The sequence below is a fragment of the Charadrius vociferus genome, unplaced genomic scaffold (assembly GCF_000708025.1).
Source record: "Charadrius vociferus isolate BGI_N301 unplaced genomic scaffold, ASM70802v2 scaffold332, whole genome shotgun sequence".
NCBI lineage: Eukaryota > Metazoa > Chordata > Aves > Charadriiformes > Charadriidae > Charadrius > Charadrius vociferus.
In genome coordinates this window covers 3,547,223-3,564,945 of record NW_009647418.1, presented here as the reverse complement: position 1 = coordinate 3,564,945, position 17,723 = coordinate 3,547,223, and the positions used below count along the sequence as shown (strand labels likewise).

The following is a 17,723-nucleotide window of genomic DNA, read 5'->3' as shown; positions in this document are numbered from 1 at the left end:
GGAACTGAGGGGGGGACACGGGAGGGAGAGGTGGAGGGGGGTCATCCACACCCCATTCCTCAGTTCCCCAAGGTTGGCACTCCCTTTTTTCCAGGGATTTGCGCCCAAAAGTGTGGGGGGGTGGAATTGGGTCGGTTCAGCTCGGTTCGGGTGGAATTGGGTCGGTTCAGCTCGGTTCGGGCAGTGCGGTTTGGCCCAGTTAGCCTCGGCCGGGACCCACTCAGATCAGGTCGGCGTGGCTCAGCCCGGCACAGCTCAGTCCGGCCCCATTCGTACAATCACAGAACGGTTTGGATTGAAAGGGACCTTAAAGATCATCCATCCCCCCTGCCCTGGGCAGGGACACCTCCCACCAGCCCAGGTTGCTCCAAGCCCCGTCCAAGCTGGCCTTGAACACCTCCAGGGATGGGACAGCCACAGCTTCTCTGGGCAACCTGGGCCAGTGCCTCACCACCTTCACAGTCACGAATTTCTTCCTAATATCTCATCTAAATCTCCCCTCCTCCAGTTTGAAGCCATTCCCCCTTGTCCTATCACTACATGGCCTTGTATAAAGTCCTTCCCCAGCTCTGCTGGAGCCCCTTTAAGTACTGGAATGCCACAATAAGGTCTCCCTGGAGCCTTCTTTTCTCCAGGCTGAACACCCCCAACTCTCTCAGCCTGTCCTCATAGGAGAGGTGCTCCAGCCCTCTGATCATCTTCGTGGCCTCCTCTAGACCCGCTCCAACAGGTCCGCGTCCCTCTTGTGCTGAAGACTCCAAGGCTGGATTCAGTACTCCTGGTGGGGTCTCACAAGAGCAGAACAGAGGGGGAGAATCCCCTCCCTCACCCTGCTGGCCAGCCCAGCTCAGTTCAAACCACATTGGCACCGCTTGGTTTGGATGTCTCATCGGTGTCCGGCACCGGCACTGACTGTCCCAGTCCCTGTCTCTGGCCATGCCCAGGGAACTTTGTGCAGGCAACACGAAGGAGAAAGGCAGAGGAAACCCAGAAACCTCTCTGTTGCACTGGTTAGTTTTGCGGGGAAGGTGGTGTGATGAGGCAAATGGTCAGAGACCCCCGGTTACCCGGCCCTGCCGCTGTCAGTGTGCACACAGGAATCAAAAAAACCAAACTACTGTGTATGGGGGAAGTGGAACGAAGCCAGCAAAGTTCTCTCCCAACAGGAATGCTACTCAGTGCATGCAAATGAGAGGCTTTGTAAAATTGCTCCCAACGATGGCAAAAGGCCTTTTCTGCTTGTTTGCTTAAGATGCCTGGAGCAACTTCAGTGTGCTGAAGTGCAGATTCACATGCAGAGAATGGAGATGTCCTCAAATTATCATCGCCATCACTAAAGAATCCACAGACTAAAAATACAAAGAGTTTTTAATCTCCAAAACAAACCTATGGTAATTACCCTTTATCTGACAGCACCTCACCCTTCCTTAGTGAGGGGTCTGTGAAGGGTAAGTGGAGGTGGATGGCTCTGGTTTATTAAAAGGGCCAGAAAAATTGTAGAATACATAAATTCAAAAATAGTTTACACCACTGTCTTGGAAGACGCAGGTTGCTGAAAGTCTTGGCAGAGGCAGGGTGGTAGTTCCTGCAGCTGCAGGTCTCCAGGCGTTTCACTCAGGAGGGGAACATCAGCCCTGCTTTCCAGGGAGGAGCCACGAAGCCCAGAGAGGCCAAACGGCTGCCCAAGGTTATCCAGCAGGACTCAGCTTAGGCTGCGTGCTTCCTAGATCAGCTGAAAAGAAATCCTCTTGTGCTGGATCTCAGCCTCTCTCGTCCTTGGCTGCCCATATCCCCTGAAGGGTGACCGATTCCACTTTGGCCCCCAGACAGGGGTCCTGGGCAGCCCTTTAGGAGGTGGCACTCATGAAGACCGCTTGTTCCAACATGTTCTTCTTCCTATTGCAGTCCTGCATGCTTTAAACCATTTTTGGGGAGCTCCCAGAAAGACTTGTTTTACTCGTGGAGATGTGTCTGCGTGCACGGTGCCTTTCCCAGAGGACCAGGTCAGGCTGTGTATCCACAGGGCACCTCTCAGAGCTGAGCTCCAGCCAAGCCTTGCTCAGGGATAAGCTCCCACATCCCTCTGTGTCTTCTGCTGATACTTGGATGGACCACATCGGGCATTAGCCCTGTGTTAATGCTTTTGCTCCTCTTGAGCAGGACTCGTCCCTTCCCCGGGGCTTAGAAGACAAACCCAGCAGCACTAAAACTGCATGCAATGGAGGAAACACCTTCATGGCAGACCCAGCGCTTGGCCTCAACCCTCAGTCCTGGAATCGCTGGCCGGGATTGCGCCTGCCTGAAAGAGGAGATGGTGGAGGCGCAAAGGCCAGGTGCCTGCTAGGAAATCACCCCAGTTGACCAGGCTGGGCAGATCCAGGCTCAGATATAGGCTCCCTCCCTCCTCCACAGCAGAGTGAAGTGCCTGGGGTTGAGGTAGAATTTCACCCTGGAGCCTTTGAGAAACCAAAGCTCAGGTTACGAGGTTTCCCCACAGCCTTCTGGTCCTGGTGTTGAGCAAGGAGCAGGGCCGCCCCAGGGCTCGTCCGCAGCACCCTTTGTGTCCCTGAGAGCAGGGATGCGGTGGTGACCCTGGGTAGATGGATGTGGCCTTGTGAAAGTGGGCTGTGAGGCTGCGCTCACGCTGGAGAAGCTGACGAATTCAAAGAAGTGTGCCCGTCGCTTTAATATTGAATTAATACTACACTACACATAAAGAGCCCAGGAATCACCACGATTGTTCCCACAGTTCTCCCCTTGCTGCTGGCCTCTGTGCAGCACTGAAAGCCCCCATTGATCCAGTCTGCATCTTCCCTGGTCCTCAGAGAAACCCAGAGAGATCCACTCCGGTCATGGGACCAGGGAGTCCTCTCAGTTCCTCCCAGCTCCAGGGGCCAGGCGCTGCCTCAGCTCTGGAGCCTCCCCTGAAGCCAGGAGTCCTCAAGGATGCGATTCAGTTCCCACCACCACTGACTGGAGTCCTTCTAGAATCTACGGGTAGCTGAAGGTGTTGTGCTGAAGGAGGAAAGACAGCCTGCTCCATTCTTTTTATTCCCAAACCCAAGTCTCACACACCCCCCCGCAGTCATTCCTGACCAACTCCCCTGCTGCCAGGCTGGTAGCGACCGTCTACAGCCGCACGATCCAGGGATGGATTTCGCCCCGTGCTGAGCCTGGCAATAAAAGCACTGAGCCCAGATCCGAGACAACAGCAAACACCACTGAAATTCAGAAGCTCTCTGGCTGCTGTTAGCACAACCTCTCCCATGCCAGAGCAGCTGGTTTAGTCCCACGTCTGAGGCTCCCCAGTGCTGTCACTAGTGGGTCAGGTCCAGTTTGGAGAGTGTTGTCCTGTTAACCGCACAGAACCTTCAGCCAGACATGGAGTTCAGGTCCAAACGAAGCACCAGGCTGGGGTCTGCACCACCGAGACGCTCTGCTCCAGAGACCTGTGTGAGAGTGACACCAAAGCCCATGCAGGGCAAGTAAGGGGCTGCAGGACCACGGAAGGACAGCAGCAAATGCCCCAGCCCCTTCCAAATGCCCTGGGGAATGCAGTGCTGGGGAAACGTCCTCGCCTGGGATCCCACAACAGACAGGACAAACCACCCCTTGTGCTTATGGGCCCCAGACTGCAATGCCTCGTTCCTGGTGTGGAGGAGGCCCCCGGAGGGAGGTGTCCCCGAGTCGCTTTATTTGCGCCAGAGAAGGGACAAATGTTAGTTGCATGTGTCCGCCCACCTGGCTATCCTGATCCACGGCCTGTACAGTCATCATCAGAGCCACTGCTTTGGTCCTGGCACTCTCTGCCTGACGGAAAAGGATGGGACATATTACATCCTCCCACATCCCCCTGCACTGGTGCTGGACCCCTCCGATAGCCAGTCCCGGCTGTCCCCCAGGCACCACACTGGGAGTGCAGTTGTGTGCCTGGTGCTTTGGCCAGACGTGCTTACGCTCGCTCGGAGAGAGAAACTGAGCTTTGCTCTGCTCCTCTGGAGAGGATGTCCCCAGAGAACTACGGGGACAGGCAGCCTTCGGGACCAACGTGCAAAGTCTGCTGGCTCCCCGTGCGGGACGTGGCAGGATCAGGCGAGACGCTGCCCTGTTCAGCTGAGAGGGCCTCAGCCAAGGGCATCTCGCTGCCAGGCTTGCTGGGACCAACCTCCACCCCTGCAGTGCCAGCTGGCATGAGGCAGGCTTGCCCTTTCTCTTGGCCTTCGCCCAGCTTATGAGCGCTGTGACAGTCTCAGGCCAGGACTATTTGGCTGTTTAACGCTCCGCTGCATTATCTTTCTGCCGCGGGCAGCAGGACTCCTCCCCTGGCTTTCACAACACACTTTCACAGCAAACGTTGACAGTGCAGGGACAATGCCAAGGGAAAAAACAGTGGGATAGATGGGGGGATGGCAGGGATGAGGGGGTTCTCTGGTCCCCAGACAGGGAGCAGTGTCTCCACCAAAGGCCCAGGGCATGGAGTAGAGAGAGCATGGCAGTCCTGATGTTTGGAGACTTGGTGACCCTTCCAGCTCTGAAGATGAGTGTTTGGAAGAAGGGCAAGGAGATCTGCTCATCTCAGCACTTCCAAATTTCCCAGAGCTGCTGCTTCCCCTCCTTTTCCGCGTTTTCAGGGGATCAGTTGCTAAGTACCCTGAAATGCTGGGGTTTGCTGGTTTCTGCTCGAGCACAAGGAAATGCTTCTGAAGGGCTGAACAACAGATGGGATGTTTTTTTCTGGCAGCTAAAAGGCAGTTAAGTAACCCCCTAGAATTTGATAATGTCACTAGAATACATTAAGAATATAATCTTGGTAGCAACCCAAGGATAGCGATGTTTGCTTTCATGCCACACTCTGTGAATGATTACTTCTGACACCACTCCCAGCAAATCTGTTTGCAGCACCAGCCAGCCCAGAGCCACAAGCACGCTGAGCCGCACCGTGACCACAAGCAGCACTGGGAAGTGGAAGCACAGAGGAACCAGGCAGTTTGCAGAGCCCAGGCAGGGGACCCAGGTGTCCCGGTACCTGTGCATTGCACTGACCTGCCTCGCGCTGGCACAAGGAAGAGACGTGTAATTACAACTCTAAAGTTTGAGACCTGATGCTTTTCCCATCTCTGCCACTGACCCGCCACATGACCTTGGGCAACTCGCTTTGGTAGCTGTTTTCTGCTTCCTCACCACCATACCAGGAATGACCAATGTCCCTCCATTTTGAGGGTTCAGGGCTGCAGCAGCACCTGCTCTGCACAGGAGAGCCCAGGACGGTGGTAGGGCCAAAGTCCAAGTGGCATCTCAGAGCCTACGCTGCCAAACGCACTCGGCTTATCACTGGGCAGGTGACTGCTGACGGGGACATCTGCAGGGACAGCCCCTGCCAGGGAGAGCAGGATATGAGAACACAAAGGAGGAAATGAAGCTGTGGAGGTGCAAGCAGCTCCCTGCCCTATCTGCAGGACCTTCCAAGGAATTACCAGGAGGGAGTCTTACAAAGAGAATTAACTCAGCCTTTCCCACACAGAGGCAGCAGCGAGGCCTCCCCCTGCCAGAGGAAAGGAATGAGCAAGCACTGGTCTGGCAGGTGTTGAAAAGCCCAAGCCCAGCCAAGCTCTGGGGACTCCATCAGCATCAATGGCAGGACCTTGGTGGAGCAGCACCAGCGATGACAGCTGGACTGGCGTTAATCTGCTCATCTTTGAAGGCAGTGCCAGATTCTGAAATTGCTATTTCCCAGAATATGAACTGTGTACTCAAATGTAGCCAGCCATGGGAACCCAGCCCCCTTTCTCCAAGCCATTGGACTCTCGGAGTGGCAAGTGTCTAATGCGATGAGGAAAGCAAGGGTGCTCAGAGGCATGCCACGATCCCCCACCCTGGTGTAGGTGCAGCCAAGCAAAGCTGCTTTAGGGAGGAAGATGTCTCACCTTCAGCTCTAGAAGAGGACATGGAGTCCATCTGGGCTGGGAAATCAGAAAACTTGACTGGACACCCATGATCTTTTCCAGCTTGCAGCAAAGACCCTGTGCCATCCCCAGCAGGCCGGTGGGGGCAGTGACCAGGGGAACTTTGGGCTCAGGAGCTGCCCCAGGACGTGGCCAGGTACCATAGCTCCTGCTGAGGAACGGCCCTCGTCTGGCCCAGGTGCTGTAATGTCTTGCGAGAGGCTTTGTGGTGGGGAGGCTGTCAAATACACGGAATCCTTCTTTTATGGCGAACTCCCAAGCCAGGTCGGCCACAAACTCTGCATCCTCTGGGCTGCTTTCACCTGGAGCTGGCCTCCCTGGGGACAAGAGAAGAATAGGACACCTTTGTTTGAAAAAGCTCATGTTATATAGTCACATCCCACACAGCACCATGTGCCCTTGTCTGGGCCAGCCCAGCAGGACTCGGAGAGACTCCTCTCTACAAAATACAAAAATAACATCTTGTTTTTCTCTGATAAAGACTCCCAGGGCAGACCTGATGATAAACAGCACCGAGAGTTCACACCCTCCCTGCTTTCGAGTCTCTCTTCGAAGGTGGTGCTTAGTCTGAAGGTCTGATAGCTCCACCTGTAGGACACAGCTCTGAGCTCTGAACTCTGGCCTCTGCTCGCTTCTCCCATGAAAGAAAAGTGATCACAGAGCAACCTCCGATCAGCACAAACAGCAAAGAGGAACAGACCAGACCTTGCATCCAGCAAAAAGCAGCTGCTGGGGAAATGCCCTTTTAGCCCTTTTTTTTTTGTTTGCAGGACACATCCTGACTACACAACACAGCCTGCCTGAGGAGCTATAGCAGCCTCACACCCTCCAGAGCCTGTGCTGGAGCAGGGAGGGAGCTCTGTGCTTTACAGGACACTCTATTCGCATCCCTCTTGTCTACATGCAGCAGTAACTTGCTGCACAATTATTCCCACGTCGCCCATCTCCAAACAGAGAGGTGAAACAAGATCTCTCATTTTGAGCCCTTATTTCCCATAGGAACTCTCTGCTGACAGCACAAGACTGCCAGAAATGCCACGTTTTGCTTTACTGCCTGGAATTTCGGAGCTCTCAGGGTGCACAGCCAGGAGTGCCTGAACCCTGCAGCACATGCTGCTGGTCTGACCTCCCCCAGTTCAGTGTGAGAACTCTCCCCGCATTGATGCTCGTGTGTCTGTGCTCTGGCTGGAGACTTGTGCAGAGTAGGGCCGGCATGTTTGCGTTCCTCACCTGCCAGAGAGCGTTTGTAGAGTCCCTGCAGCATTGCAGCCAGTCGGAAATAGGCAAAGGCCATGTAGAAGTTCCAGTTCTCGGGGTGCTCTACTCCCATGTGGTCATAGTACATCTGGGAATACTCCTCTGCCGTGGGGATTCCCAGACGCCCTAAATCACACTTCCTCAAGCCTGGAAGACATGAAAAGGCAACAGTGAAGCAGCAGACAGTGAGGATCTCAGAGCTTTCTAGGGATGCCGTGAAGGCTGTGGCTGAGCCATGCAGCCATGGAGCAGCAGAGACACCTGCACCCATCCAACACCCACACTGCTGCCATGCTCTTTCCGTACATAACAATGGGGGTTTGGCACCATCCCATCATCAAAGGTGAAATGCATATGGGGCAGTTTTCTTCATTGGGGTAAGACTGGGAAAGCAGTGACTGATGGATCTTCCTCCTAAACGAGGGAGTGATTTTCCTCTCTGTTTACACCTATGTTATTCTTTTTAACAAGTGTGTAAGTTTGTGGACAAACCCCTTCTGGGCTGGCCTGGTTCACAGCTTTCCCTCCCAAAAGGAGTTCCACAGCTTTACAGCTGAAGGTAGAGGGAAAAGAATCCAAACTAATTTTTAAATGCCGTTTTGGCAGCTATGAAGCAGGGCCCCCCTCCCTGGGGCCGTCCCTGACATGACTGCTAACAAAGATCCAGGTGCATGAACTGGGTGATGGTACCAACCAGGACAGGGAGCACATGGCAGAGTATCTGCCAAATGGGTGGCAGATACGAGACAAACTTGGGGACAGGGTGACCATGGCACAGTGATCACTGCACATGCAGAAAGATGTTTCCACCCTGGAGGGTTCTTCAGGGAGGGAAGAAAGGGCAGAGTGGGGAATATGGTGCGAAACCCACAGCCCTTTCCAGCTGCAATGAGCCCAGCTGTCAGCTGAGCTCTCTGGGCAGGAGCTAATCTGTTTCTGAACTCTGGTTCCTCTCTCCGTGTGTCAAATGTGACTTTGCCCCTCTCTGTACCTCTCAGTGCATTAAAGTGAGGTGGCAGGAAGTAGGCCATACAGTTATTCGCCAAATCAGAGATGGGATCTCCTAGAGTTGAAAGCTTCCAGCCAAGGACAGCAAGGACTTCTGGCCTGTCTGGATGAAAGACCAGGTTGTCCATCCTGTATCAGAGGGAAAAAGAGATCAGGAAAGTCTCAAGATGGGGAAAAAATCCCAGTGCTGAGCAGCAGTAGGTGCTTTCCAGTGCTCTTCATTCTCTTCAAAAATTGCTGAGTCCTTTGGGAGGCTGCACAAGTGAAAGATTAATTTCTGCAAGCATGGGTCAGGGAGGATGGCGATTACTCAATAGTGAACTCCCTTGTTAATGATGAACTGAACTGTGCTTTAAAGAATGAAACCAACTTATTTAGAGCCTCAGATAGTTAACAGATGTTACAGGACAGGCTGGCCAAAAAGCAAAGCAGGCAAGTCACTGTCCAGGGGGATCTTCTGGTCCTTTCAAAGGCACACAATAACTCCAGGCCCTGTGCTGTCATGTGCTGTAGATTATCAGTAGTACAGCCTTCACCTGTTTGAGCCCCAGGAGAGGGCAGCAGCCTACTGAGGAGGAAACAGAGAGGGCAGCCATCCTGCCAGGGTGCAGAGAGCTCACCAGCTTCCAGTCACACTGGAACTGTGTGCGCTAAACCTTGCGGAAAGGAGCCTTGGCCCAGAACTGGCACACACCTATGCTGCAGCCCGGGTCTGACAATGCAGTAGTAGATCTCAGCATCCCTCACCTCTATCCCCAGCCATCAGGCTCCTGCATGACTTCACCTGTAACACTGGCAGGTTTTGCCATACCTATTCCAGGATCTCACCAGCCACCCAAACTCTTTAAGCACTGAATATCATTAGCAACATGCACCAGGACTGATTTCTGAGTATCACAGAAACAGTTGATGAACCCCCAGTGTTAGGCCACTGTTTTCTGTGGTTGGGCAAAGAAACTGAAATACCAATGAGGCAGCAAGACTGGAATTGGACATTGGGAGTTCAGGCTTTCAGTTCCTGCCCCCCGTTTCCCTGCACTCAAATGGGCACTGCTTTTAAACTGCCACAGATCAGTAGGCAGAAAAACACTGGGCAAAATACAAGAGCTCTGGGTGCAAGACAGCACCAGTCAGAGCTCTTGGGATATGTTTCTCTGGGGGATGCTGAACATGACACAGAGCCCAGCTTTTGGACTGCTCTGAAGCTGCTGTGCCAGCCCAACTCTGCACCGCTTTGGAGTCTGCACAATGCTTTACACCCTCTCTCCCTCTCTGCTGCCTGGGATGTGCTCCGGGGAAGCGCTGTGAGCCAAGCAGTACCTGAAATCACCATGCACAACTGTCGTCTTCTGAGATTCAGGAAAATGCAGAGGCAGCCACTCGATGAGTCTCTCCATGGCAGGGATAACATGAGTTTCCATAGCTCGATACTGCTTTGTCCAGGTCTCAACTTGCTGCTGAATGTAATTAGCTGCAAAAAGGGAACGAAGGCTTTCAGGGAAAGGGACAGGCATAAAGAAGCTTCAAAAGAGATGCATAAAAGGTGCATGCAGAAAAAGTCAAACAGCCAAGCAGATCTCAGTCCAGCAGCCTGAGGTAAGCTCCAAGAATTTCATTGTGATTTCCAGGGGTCTCATACATTCTTAACTGGGCACTGGATTTGATATTCTGGTGGAAATAAGCAGATCCTGGACAAAAATGTAGCTTCTCCAAGAAGTTGAGATAGCCCTGCAGAGACACTGGAGGAGCTGAGGAAGTTTGGTCAGAGATGGCAGCAAACAAGTTACTCCTCCCCTCACAGTGCAGCTCTTGTTCATGGCAGGAAGCTCTAGGGTCTACTAACAGTAAACACGGAGCTGGAGGATCTGAAGCAGCTCTCCACACCGTCCCACCACACCTGGGGAGTCAGACACCTTGCTGCTCATCTTCGCTTTCCCAACTGCCCCCCAAGTTTGGCCCAAGTCCTGTACCCGAGCCTGTCCTTTGAAATGCTGATACACAGGAGAAGAAAACAGTGATAAGAAGATACAGAGCCTTCTCTCACCATGCTCCCCAAGGTCCTCCAGCTTGTCTGCTCTGAGCTCTACGCTGTGGATCTTGGAGAGGACTTGACTCATGGCAGCATAAGTAGCCCTCCGCTGGCTAGGCTGCAGTGTGGGGAGGGAGACGTCCCTGTAGACACGGCCAGCACAGTGCTCCATCAGGTAGAAAGGTGTGCCAAGAGTGCTGGGGAAGTAAGGTGGAACCGGCAGGTCTGAGGTTAATCCCGTTACCTACCACCCCTCAGATCTCACCTCCACCTTGAATATGCCCTTCACCTGCCTGGCAAGGTGAGGAGCAGCCTCAACAGCACTGCTCCCTGCCCAGCTGTGGCCTGGGCTCAAGCCCAGCTCAGGCTGTCAGCCAGTGGCACACAGCTGTGACACGACCAGTCCCGCTCCCTCCAGCCCAGGAAGCTGAGCCTGGGGCTGGGCTACGGCACCGACCGCCTCCCTGCCTCCCCTGCAATGGGCTCTGCAGCCACCGAGCTGTCAGACTGCATGCAAACAACACGAACAGCGGACACACATTTAACTGCAGTGCAGAGACTTTATTACTGCAGCCAGCAGAGATCTGAGCGTTGCTGTGCTACTGCAGGCTACACAGGGTGTCCTGGTCGCAGACTTGCTGCTATTGCGGCTGTAGGTCTTGGGGCAAGCCTGAGGTCTGGCAGTTAGAAAAATCACCTCCTTATTGGAAACCTGAGCATCTTGAGTCAGCACGAAGCCATAAAACTCTATTTTATAGCGGCTTTTCAAAGGAAGACAGCATTTTGATTAATTGCTAAAATAAGGACACGCCTCAAACAAGCCAAATAAAATTGTTACTGTCCTTTGAACTTCTAGAGGCTTCTCTAGCCCAAGACTGGGCAAACACTAATTAGACCAGTGTACTTGGTGAGGTCTGGCTCCTTATTCCCTCCTCTCCTTGTCTTTGGGGAAATTTGGCTGAAGTTGTCAAGCACAGAGTGAAAGCTGAGGGACAAGATTACCTTCTGTCCTCGCAGAGAGCAAGTACAGTGGGAACAGGAACACCAGCCTCAGAGAGTGCCTTCAGTACCCTGCCAGGGCGAGTCAGAGAGCCATGTCAGCGCAGAAAGGCATTAGGGAATCGATACTAGATCTGCACTGTTGCTAGGCAGATGCACAATATAAAATAAAAGGGTCCTGTGCTCAGTTTTAAACATGCTAAAATAACACAGCTGGGGGTAGGGGAAAGCAGCACACCAAAATCTTTGTATGGCCCAGAGCCCCGCGACTAATACAGTCTGAAAAACCAAGGGGAGATCACAACTATCCCCCCACAAGTGTCCTGCTACTCTGCGGCTGAGGCAGAGATCTCTGTCACAGCAAACTCGTTTGCAGCACGACCCTTCCAGCATGGGGCCAGCCCTTAGCTAGGCTCCTCGCTGCTCAGATGCGGTGTTGTGCTGCAAACTCCCTCCCACCCAAGGTGCCAGACGCGACAGTGAGATCCTGCGTCTCCCCCGACACATGCTGAGAGCTGTGATGTGCTCCATGGATTGGAAGGATCACAGCACAGGAGCGGGGACAGTGTTTTTTCACAGGCACAGGGTCCTAACTGCATGCTCACTGCCAGCTGCAGGGCAGTGGCACAGCCTTGTATCTCAATCCAGGACTGCTCACATCAGCTGTAGCAAACAGACAGATCACAGACCAGGATATGGAGCTGTGCAAAATGCGGGGGAGGACAATGTGGGAGGCAGGTGGGTGGGCTGTGTGATGTGGAACAGAAAAGCCAAGGCTGGAATAGAGCACTGTCCCTAGGACGGCGTTGCTTGGGATCTCCTACAAGAGTCTTCCCTGGTCAGCTGGCACGAGGAGCATGGCTCCTTCTTACCTGTATTCCCTCCTGACAGCAGAGCCCGAGGGATGCAGGCTGTCAGAGGGCTCCTTCTTCAGCACCAGCAAGCAATCTCCAAACTTGATGCAAAAGGTCTGGGTAGACTGTCCGTAGCCAAACTGCCGTAACACCAGTGGGCCTGAAGAGTTGAGAGCAGAGGGTCAGCAGACAGAAGCATGATGCTAGGATTACTTCTCACCACCTCTCCAGGTTTTACTTCCCCTTCTTGCACCTGGGGCTGAGAACTTGCTTGCAGCATTTGGGAACCTACACTTTGCTCCTGTGTCCCAAATCCCTGTGGGAGGATAGCAATCACTCATAGATAGCTCACAGGCCAGGAATATTCCTGGCATCTCTTTGGCACATCTCTTGTGCTTGGCCCTTCCCAAACAAGGAAGTCCTAAAATGTTATTTCCCATTTCTGGGAAACAGTGACAGATCACTGAAACCTGAATGTCTGCAACAGTTGCTTGGAGATTAGGAGCATTTCATTAATGTTATTTTTCAATCAATTTGTCATGTGATGGAAAGAGCCAACGGCTCCAGAATATGTGAGCTTTCAGGCTGAAGAGCAAAAAGCGCTGCAATACCTGTTGCCTGGTCACTGAGAACACTTTCAAGGTACTTTTGCAGACGATCTTTTGGGATTTCCATGCCTGGTCTCACTGAACGAGTATATGGAACAAACCCTTGCAAAGGAAAACCCAGATAGGTTTCCAGCTCCTTGAGTGCTACTTCTGGATCATCGACCTGAAAGCAGGAGGGAGGGAGAGTGAGAAGTTACTGGGTGAGAGTTAGAAGATAAAATTGCCCGGGCAAGAAAGAGCTCTGCACACTTGTGACACATTTATCTGTGAGTCCAACAGCAACGGTCCACTAAGACACACAGGAATTCACTGGTCAGTCCCTGCCAGCACAGAGTGCCATTACCAACACTCCCACCTCAGTCTCTGTCCCGGAGACATACTGTTACTGTGGCATAGGCAGGGTGAGCTTGGGCTGGGCTACGCACTGGAATTCCCTGTGTGCAGTCCAGGGGAGCAGAGTTCACTCTTCCCACCAGTCCCATGCTTGTCCTTCCCCCAGTGGTCCCCTCTCCGAAGTAAACCCCCTGTGCTCCCTATCTCCAAAGCCTGTGGGTTAACCAGTCCTCAGCTGACAGATCCATGAAGCCCCACAGCTCCTAGAAATGTCTTAAATGTGTCTTATTTTCTCACATCAGGTGGATGTGGTCGTCTCAACCATACGATTAGGGCTGTTTTTCTAATAGGGAACTGAGGTCCATAAAGGAGAAGCGGCTTCTCCGAGGTTACACTGGCTGTAGGGTTTAGAGCCGTGAATGAAACGGGCCAGTGCAGACTTTGCCAGTAACCCTCCCCTTTAACACAGCCACATCCTGTGGGAATAAGGACAAGCTGAAACAAAAGGCTTGGCAAGACGAGTCTGCCACTGTGATTGAAAATCCTGAGCCATTCAAGTCAAACACAGCTTCTGGACTTAGAAACCATGCCCAAAGCCTGCCCTGGTTGCATTGCTTTGTACCTTCACCGTTTTAATGCCAAGCTGGGCTGCTGCATTTAGGTTCTGGCTGCTGCTGTCGAGGAAGATGGATTCCTGGGGCTGAACGCCCAACCACTCCAAGCACAGCTTGTAGATACGAGGATCTGGCTTGTGCATTCCTTCCCGATCAGATTCAACCATCTACGGCAACAACAAATGGATTATGCATGAGCCTACTGTGACCACAAACATCTGTGCAGTGCTGGAAATGGAGGACGGGAGGGTGGGAAAGAGACTGACAGTTTAATTAACATGTGAAATAAGGGACACTGGGAATGGAGGGCTGACAGAGCTGGATAGGATGTGATTCAAGCGACTGCGTGGGTGCCAATTGCTTAGCTGTGGCTCTGTCAGCTCAAATAAGCTAAACAGGATCAGCTGGTCCTTGGATGGAAGATATCCAACGAGATGTCACGATGTGGGAGACTTACTGGGTGTCCCACACTGTGCTGAACCAATTGCTCAGTGCTGCCCAAGAAAGCAGTGGATTACACCACCTTCCAAATGATCTGGAAAAGCAGTGTCCTGACCATTGCACCTATCAACCATGCCAAAGCAATCTTCACAGCAGCAGAGATGCTGACCATCTGCCCAAATTTGCATCAAAAATGTCTTGAGTCAGTCTCTGAATAGTCACATTGCCTCAAAACCATACAAAATTCAAGCAGTATTTCACCCCTGCACTGACAGACACTCAAGGAATAGAAATGAATCTATTAGAGAGATATAAAAGCCAATGCTAATGGAAATCCACATTCAATTAATTTTTTTTCCCACTAATTACTGTGCAGTGCTGTTGCCTGCTGTTACAGAAGAGCCACACCGCATGAGTGATGACACCGAATAGGCCATGGTTATTAAAGTGCTTTGAAATAGTCTGGGATGAAAGGTATCACAGAGCATCACAACAGAGCATCACTCCACTAAGAGAACTTCATAGGCACTGGTGTCACTAGTGCCTATGCACAGAAAGCCACGTCAATAACAACATAATGTTGACAAGATGACTTTAAACAGTCTCAGGTTTTAAATCTATCGATACGACTCTTCTTTGCATATTTTGCTGTCTCAATCAAGGCTATAAAACAAACTTAAGTCATGAATAAACTCCTGAAATTCAAAGATGTGAGTCAGGGCGCACAAAAAAAATCAAATTTTCTGTCATGTTGAGGTGAGTCTTCATAGCTGCCTGTTAAAGTGAAGCCACCTGAACCAGCTTCATGGTTCATCGTTAATCTTGTGCTTCATCTTTGCAAAATCGAAGTGTGCTGGGAAAGGGGTCTCTGCCTGCTCATCAACCCAGAGAGATGAGCACATTGGGATAGTGGGATTTTTCTAATATGGCGGATGTTTAGCCATTCTTTAGGATGAAAGAAGCTTTAAAAGAGTAAGGATTAAATATGAAGCAAGCAAGTGCACTGAGTAATAACATTTATTTCTTGTATAGTGCTCCAGCTTCTAAGTCCTTTATCGACATAACAGTAGTTATGCCAGGTAATATTTTCACAGGCTGTTACATTTATGTCTACTACTAGGTGCTGCTGTTGCCGTTCATTTGGTACCTGCATGGAAAGAATTTCAGTCGCAGCTTTCTATAGAACTAGCTACAGAAATGCATTTTGGAATCCATCCAGGCTTACCACATCAAAGTGCTTTCGGTCCAGGGGCAGAAAGCTCTCTCCATTCAGCAGACAGAAGTTGTTACTTAGAAGAGCTGTCTTAAGACCTTCTGCACGGATACACTGTACTGCTTCTGCCATTATGGGGAGCTGTTTTATCATCTCATTTCTGATTAAGTCGGAGAGAAAAGAGTCCACGGGAACACAGACATTTGCCTGAGAAACCAAAGACCCCCCCCCAAGAATGACAATTAGCCATAAATGGTTTTTAAGCAGGGAGGAAAATAAGAGTGGTTGGGTAGGTAGGTTGCCTGATTGTCTTATCGTGGTGGCCTACTTCCTTTGGCAGCAGAAGGCTGTCAGTGAATCTCCCAGCTAAATTGCTTAGACCAAATAAATTCTCACATTACTAATTCTACAGAAGCAGCAGCAGAGATAAAGGTCTGATTTGGGGGAAAAGAAATGCACTAGGACTGTGCCTGCCATGGAATCAAGGCAGGTTAGAGATAAATACCGAGTTACCATTCAGCAGGCAGGAAAGGAATCTGCATTTTGGACTATGCTGTTTCAAAAAGACTTTATTCAAAAGGGGATTCTTGCACTGTGTTCCTGGAGCTGTGGCGGAGGGGATTCTACTGATCTTAACAACCTCCCCCAGAGACCATGGCCTCCATCCACTGAGCATGCCCACGTACAAGCAGCAAAAGCCTTTCAGCTGGTCTCTGACTCTCTGACTTCTCATCTTAGATGATCCTAGAGGTGTCTTGAGATAAAAGTTATGAAATATGCAGGAAGAGGCTCATGGAAGTGAAGGCAAATTCAGCTGACCATCCTGCCTGGGTACCAGAGCGATGTCGGCTGTGAAAAGTCTGCCCTGACCAGACAGCAATGCTTCCTAGATGGTAAATCCAGACCCTTCCATCGAAGGACTCCTTTTAAAAGCTCCTTTTTCCTCACTGAACCACCAGGTTCCCACATTGCAGGATCCCATTTCCCTGCAGTCAGGAAGCACAAGGAGAGGAGGAGGAAATTGGCTTACAATCTCAAAACACCGCTGTCCCAGTTCCTGCAAAAACTCCACAGTCGTCAGCTCTCCTCTTGTGTACTTCAGCGAGGGACTATTTTCCCCTCCAGAGAGTAGAGCTTGCTGGATGGTGCCGGCTGGAATACAATTCCGAGCCTCCCAGTCTATACAGAGAAAAGTAAGAAAGCCAGGAGGGAGCATGTATGGCATCATCAGAACGGAGAAACTGGCTTGAAATCTCTCTGAAGTCTGATACATCAAACAGCACTTGCAACAACTGACATACTGGACTGGAGGACACAGACAGAAGTTTGGGAATTGCCCCACCTCAGCTGAAGCACCTCACCTCTGTTTTCGGTGTGGTGCCCTTGGGGTGAAAACACTGAGTTCTTAAGGTGTCCTGAAGGACAGTATCAATGTTGGCTGGTACCAGCCGGTGCCATTGCAGGACAGTTTCATTACCAGATGGGTTCTGGCCCTGACCTGGAGCTGCCAATGCAGTTGCTGGTTGCTGTTAATTCTAGTTCTGATGGCACAACAAGGTATCATTGTCGTTGTCGCAAGTTCTTGGATATCTTACCAGAACCAGAGGCGGCTGACAGCGACACCTGAAATTTGTTTTCCCTCTATGCACAGAGACAAGAGGAGCAAATGAGAAATGAGAATACACACCCGCGGCTGTCTTGTAAGGGGACGGGAGGACCATTCTGCTGGCGTCAAAGATCACAGCTTTATAACGGCACCATCCAGATCGCCTCCGCTGGATTAACCCCTGTGGGTGCTGCCGGATCCCGGCACAGAGCAGGTAAGGGGCGCGGGCAATGCTTCTCAGGTACATGCTGTGGAAAATTTGCAACCGGCCCATGCCAACCGAGGAGAGAGGCTAGGATGCAAGGTATAGAATTACTTTATTAAAGTAAATATTTATTCATGCACATGAAGTGTCCCAGCCAAACTGGGGCACCTGAACGTGGTTTTGCACAGGGTCCTTCCACCCTTCAAACCTTCAGGTACAACACAATTTGACTAATCACTAACACCCACACTACTGATTACTAATCATAGCAAAACTCTGCAAAGCGACCGTATTTTTGCAGTGTGCTTGGTGCTTGGCTATTGATCTAGATGTCCCTGGAGTCGGTCTTGCTAGAGTTATTTTTCTATGACGCCAGAAGATGCTGGGAGGTTTTCAATGACGTGTTAGAGCGGCTGTAGGACACTGGTGTGATCCTGATTGTACAGGAGTAGCCTTTATCCTTCCCAGACAGCTCTAAGCCATGAAGCAAAGTCCTTATTTCCAGGGCCGGGCTGTCCTTTTAGTTTATTTTACTTAAGCATGAACACCACCAAAGCCTGGCACGACCCTGAGGGCCAAAATACCAGTGGGGG

At 51.4% G+C, this 17,723-nt stretch overlaps 2 protein-coding genes across 2 annotated transcripts in view; both read right to left on the bottom strand.

Annotated features, from left to right (window-relative positions):
• Window positions 1–1,275, bottom strand: part of ALDH2 (aldehyde dehydrogenase 2 family (mitochondrial)) — an 11,588-nt gene extending 10,313 nt beyond the window's left edge. Inside the window, exon 1 of the mRNA XM_009880302.1 lies at window positions 1,267–1,275. The gene's annotated coding sequence lies outside the window, so the exon portion shown is untranslated. The remainder of the gene's footprint in view (window positions 1–1,266) is intronic.
• Window positions 1,276–2,264: 989 nt separating this feature from the next.
• On the bottom strand, window positions 2,265–17,199 carry ACAD10 (acyl-CoA dehydrogenase family, member 10). The gene is made up of 13 exons (XM_009880362.1): window positions 17,007–17,199; window positions 16,350–16,498; window positions 15,332–15,526; window positions 13,674–13,832; window positions 12,722–12,881; window positions 12,129–12,270; window positions 11,260–11,328; window positions 10,273–10,454; window positions 9,549–9,699; window positions 8,212–8,357; window positions 7,194–7,367; window positions 6,104–6,265; window positions 2,265–2,299 (listed from the first exon to the last, which is right to left on the bottom strand). Exons 1-13 carry the CDS (start codon window positions 17,197–17,199, stop codon window positions 2,265–2,267), a joined length of 1,917 nt encoding a protein of 638 aa, XP_009878664.1.
• Window positions 17,200–17,723: the final 524 nt, after the last annotated feature.

Bases quoted from the DNA above. Each gene is read 5' to 3' on its own strand.
- ACAD10 (XM_009880362.1), bottom strand. From the start codon at position 17,199: ATGGGCCGGTTGCAAATTTTCCACAGCATGTACCTGAGAAGCATTGCC. The intron at 13,833-15,331 runs GTAAGCCTGGAT...TTGTTGCCGTAG, and splicing joins ACCGAAAGCACTTTGATGTG to ATGGTTGAATCTGATCGGGA. The intron at 7,368-8,211 runs GTACAGAGAGGG...CATGTCTTCCAG, and splicing joins TCACTTTAATGCACTGAGAG to GCTTGAGGAAGTGTGATTTA.